Genomic DNA, 3,771 nt, shown 5'->3' on the forward strand with positions numbered 1-3,771 from the left:
AAGGTGCAGGTTGGATTTGAAGGGCAGAACTTTGATATGAAATTTAATGTTTTTGATTGTTTACTCAATGTTGTATGACTCTGTTTTTGGGTTTAATGATGTAAAGCATTTTGAAATGCCTTCCTGCTGAAATGTGCTATAAAAATAAAATTAGATTTGATTTGACTAATATAGACCCAGTTACAGCCACACATCAACTCTAAATGGACAAAGCATTGATACAATTTGATGCATCATGTAACTGGAAAAATAATAATAAAATGATATAAAACCAGCATGATGTGAGCGCTAAAGCTCCTCCCCAGGCTGAACCTGCATGATGAGGTTAGCGCTGGTTGGTTAGCCGCTAACGCTCCGACCAACCGGGATCACAGACATGAACTTTACAGGGAAGACAGAGACAGACGCTGGGCAGCGAGTTGAGATGGAAACGACCCATATAACTGTTGGTTCACAAATATAAATCATCCTCACTGCTCCTCTGAAAGCGACTACAAGTTATTCCTGTGGTTCACGTAGAGCTGTGCAACCAGAGCAACATGGTGGGTTTAAACTCCTACCCTGATGTGGAGTTCTCTAAAGAATCATAATTCCTCACAGGAGGTTGATGTAAATATCCATACAGGTCAGACTGGGTCCAGTTTGAGTGAAAGGAGGCGCGCTGAGGTAAACCTAAGAGATCAAGCAGAGGATCCAGCGCTGTGATTGGTCGCTCTCCTGGCTTTAAATGCATCAACGATAAACTCATCTGTTATAAACTCATCCGTTGGGAATAAATCTGCTTTGCTAGTGAAACGCTCAGAGTAACAGACACTTTCAATCTGGCTTTTAAAAATAATTATTTTAAATTATTATTTTCTTAAAAACAAAAACGGGCAACGCTTAGCCTGGCGGGGGCTAGAAAAGCCTGGTGGGCTGCCAGGCTTATAATACTCTGGGGAAACCTTGAGTGGATTCAGTGTTTCTGTCTGACATCGTTTCACTTATATTTTCCTCTGGGATGAGAGCCAATCAGAGAAAGGTACTGACCAGGCTCCGCCCCCCAGGAAACACGTGGATGTGACCTCTGACCCTGACGGCTCTCTGGAGCCCCGCCCACTGGGAATCGGCCAATCCCAGCACAGTCTGGACCGGTCGCCCCGACAACCAGACATGAGCCTCTGCCGTCCCGTCGTCAAACACCAACCTGGAACCAGAACCAGAATCTTTGGGTCAGGACCAGAAGTCAGATGGTACCGGGTTCTACCCAGTTCCAGTCGGTATTAGAACCAGAACCAAGAGCCTCATGCATAAAACACTGCGCAGTTTTCACACCAAAACTTGGAGAACGGAAAAATGTAGAAAAGTGAGGCGCACAAAAAGCCCGGATGCATAAAGCCGCAGGTGCTGCGCACCTTTCCTTTATTAATCCGTATTTGTATTGTGGGTACATGTGGATATAAAACAATTGTAAATAAAAAGTAAAAAAAAAAATCCTGATTTACAGGAACCAGCAGCTGCTGCTCTGCCTGTCGCCTCCATAAATACATATTCATGTAAATTAGCATAAATACCCGGAAGTCTGCCGCCACGTGGGGCAGTAACCATGGCAACGGCTTTGTTTGTAGCAGTATGAGTATCTGAACAGCAGCAGGTCAGCCGGCATTTAAAGAGACAGAGTCAGAATAAACTGGACGTTTATTAATAGTAGAATCATGTATAAGTTGTACATTTACAGAATAAAGTTGCTTTATGTCCATAAAGCCTTATGTTCACAAAGCGGGAGGCTGGATGGCTGCAGCTGGACCGGTACCGGTACTGCTCAGCTCTGTCTTTAAGTTCTGCTCAGAGATCCAGGATGATCAGTCTGGATGAATCTAGACACCAATAAACCATCAGATCAATATGATCTCTGATCAATCCTCCCTCTGAATCCTTCCTTCAGATTTCACTGATTTTAGGTGAGTTTTGACGCTTTTTAATTTTATATTGTTCACAAATGAAGTTTCTGTGGCTGCCGCACATTTTCACACATTTTCACGCCGAGCGAAAAAGTGTTCGTATATTTACACAAACTTTGACGCAAAGTTAATTTTTATACATGCCGACTTTTGCGTAAAATACGGGACCGCACTTTTTTTGTGCCGCTTTATGCATGAGGCCCCAGGTGATTGGATCAGAACCAGCAGGTTCTGGTTCTGTTCTCACCTCGCTGTGGCCTGGAAGGTGGCTGATCCACACTGAGAGCTGCAGACCTGGAGAGGAAGAGGAGGAAGAGTTTAGCCTTCTGGTTAAACACTGGTGGTAGTACCAGAGGAGGCCTGCAGGGGGCGCTGCTGCTACAGCTGGAGGCTGAGCACTGCAGGTGAACAGCTGTTCAGGTTAGCCAACAGGGGGCAGCACTAACAGGAGGACTGCAGCTTTAAAAGCTTTGAGATTCAGTCAAGTTTCAGGCTGAAGCAGCAGGAATCATTTTTAAAGCTGCTTCATCTCTATGATGATGAGATTTATTATTCTATAAAAGGTTCAATAATAACAAATAATATGAAACAGAGAAAAACCTCAAACAACAAACACCCTGAAAACATAGAAATGTTTCTATTTAAAATATCATCCATCAGCAGGAGCTTGGTCTGTGATTGGCCGTGACGAGGCTCGGTGCTGATAGGTCGATGGAGATGAACTAGTCGCACCGATTGGATGATGATAGAGAGTCTTCCAGTTTGGATTTACGCCAAGGCTTCATCATAAAAAGCTGGTAAATGTAAAAAATATTTAGAGTTTCTAAACGTGAACAGAACCTGCTTCAGATGGGTCAGAGTTCAGTCCTGGGGGAAACCAGGTTTTCCTCCTCTGGTCAGATGGAGTCGGTAAACACTGAGAGCAGAGGAACCCGATCATTTAACATCCTGCAGGGAGATTTTACCATCGAGTGATGAGGGAGGATGGATCCGACAGTACCATGTATCATTTTGGTGATTTTCTCCAGACCGGTCCAATTTTTGGAGGAAAATTGATCAGAAGCAGAAAATAAATGAAAATGTTTACAATGTTGATAAAAATCTTAGACTGATTCACCGACTCGAGGATCTCAGCTTCCTTAACCTCTGGATGTTTCTCCACTGAATCTCCTCTGAAATTAGGAAGCTTCACCTCTGTAGTCTCCACTAAGTTCCACCTGGACGGAGCTGAGGCCTCTGCCTGCTGTCTACCTGAGAATATCACCTGAACCTCCCTGGGTAGATTAAGGTGAAGACCAGCTGATTCACACCAGGTAACAAACTCAGGCAGGATCCAGAGAGCAGGACCGGCATCAGCAGATTCACCAGATCAGCATTAGATTGTGAGGAGAATCAGTCATCAGGGTAAAACAGAGAAACTAGAACCCTGAGGGACTCCAGGGGAGGAAATCAGAAAAACTGATGAAACTATTTGATGATAGTTGGCTAGAAACCCGAACTACTTCTCCAACCAGAGCTCTGAACTGGTTTACTGTCTGATTCCAGGTCAGCAGGAGTTTCTCTGCCACCATCATCCCAAGGAGACAGACATCTGAACAGAGAAGATCATCAGTGGCCAGAGAACGATAACTAGCACGACTGAGGAGCTTCCAGATCACATTTAGTCTGGATCAATGGCACAGCAGTGAGTGATTGGTTCATTTGGGCATCCATCCATCCATCCATCCAGTTTCTTCCACTTATCCGGGTCGGGTTGCAGGAGCAGCAGCTTCAGAAGGGAGGCCCAGTCTTCCCTCTCCAGCCTCTTCCAGCTCCTCCAGGAACCCCAAGC

The 3,771-nt window shown here is 44.8% G+C and overlaps 1 protein-coding gene across 1 annotated transcript in view; it reads right to left on the reverse strand.

Moving 5' to 3' along the window:
• Positions 1-333: 333 nt before the first annotated feature.
• LOC106942305 (CST complex subunit CTC1-like) overlaps positions 334-3,771 on the reverse strand; it is a 44,580-nt gene continuing 41,142 nt past the window's right edge. Inside the window, exons 13-14 of the mRNA XM_015025552.1 lie at positions 2,188-2,234; positions 334-1,186 (exon numbers count right to left, since the gene is read on the reverse strand). Coding sequence (XP_014881038.1) covers positions 1,012-1,186; positions 2,188-2,234 — 222 coding nt within the window. The 3' untranslated portion in view covers positions 334-1,011. The remainder of the gene's footprint in view (positions 1,187-2,187; positions 2,235-3,771) is intronic.

The sequence above is a fragment of the Poecilia latipinna genome, unplaced genomic scaffold (genome assembly GCF_001443285.1).
Source record: "Poecilia latipinna isolate Pla-1442-1.1 unplaced genomic scaffold, P_latipinna-1.0 Scaffold4179, whole genome shotgun sequence".
Taxonomy (NCBI): Eukaryota; Metazoa; Chordata; class Actinopteri; order Cyprinodontiformes; family Poeciliidae; genus Poecilia; species Poecilia latipinna.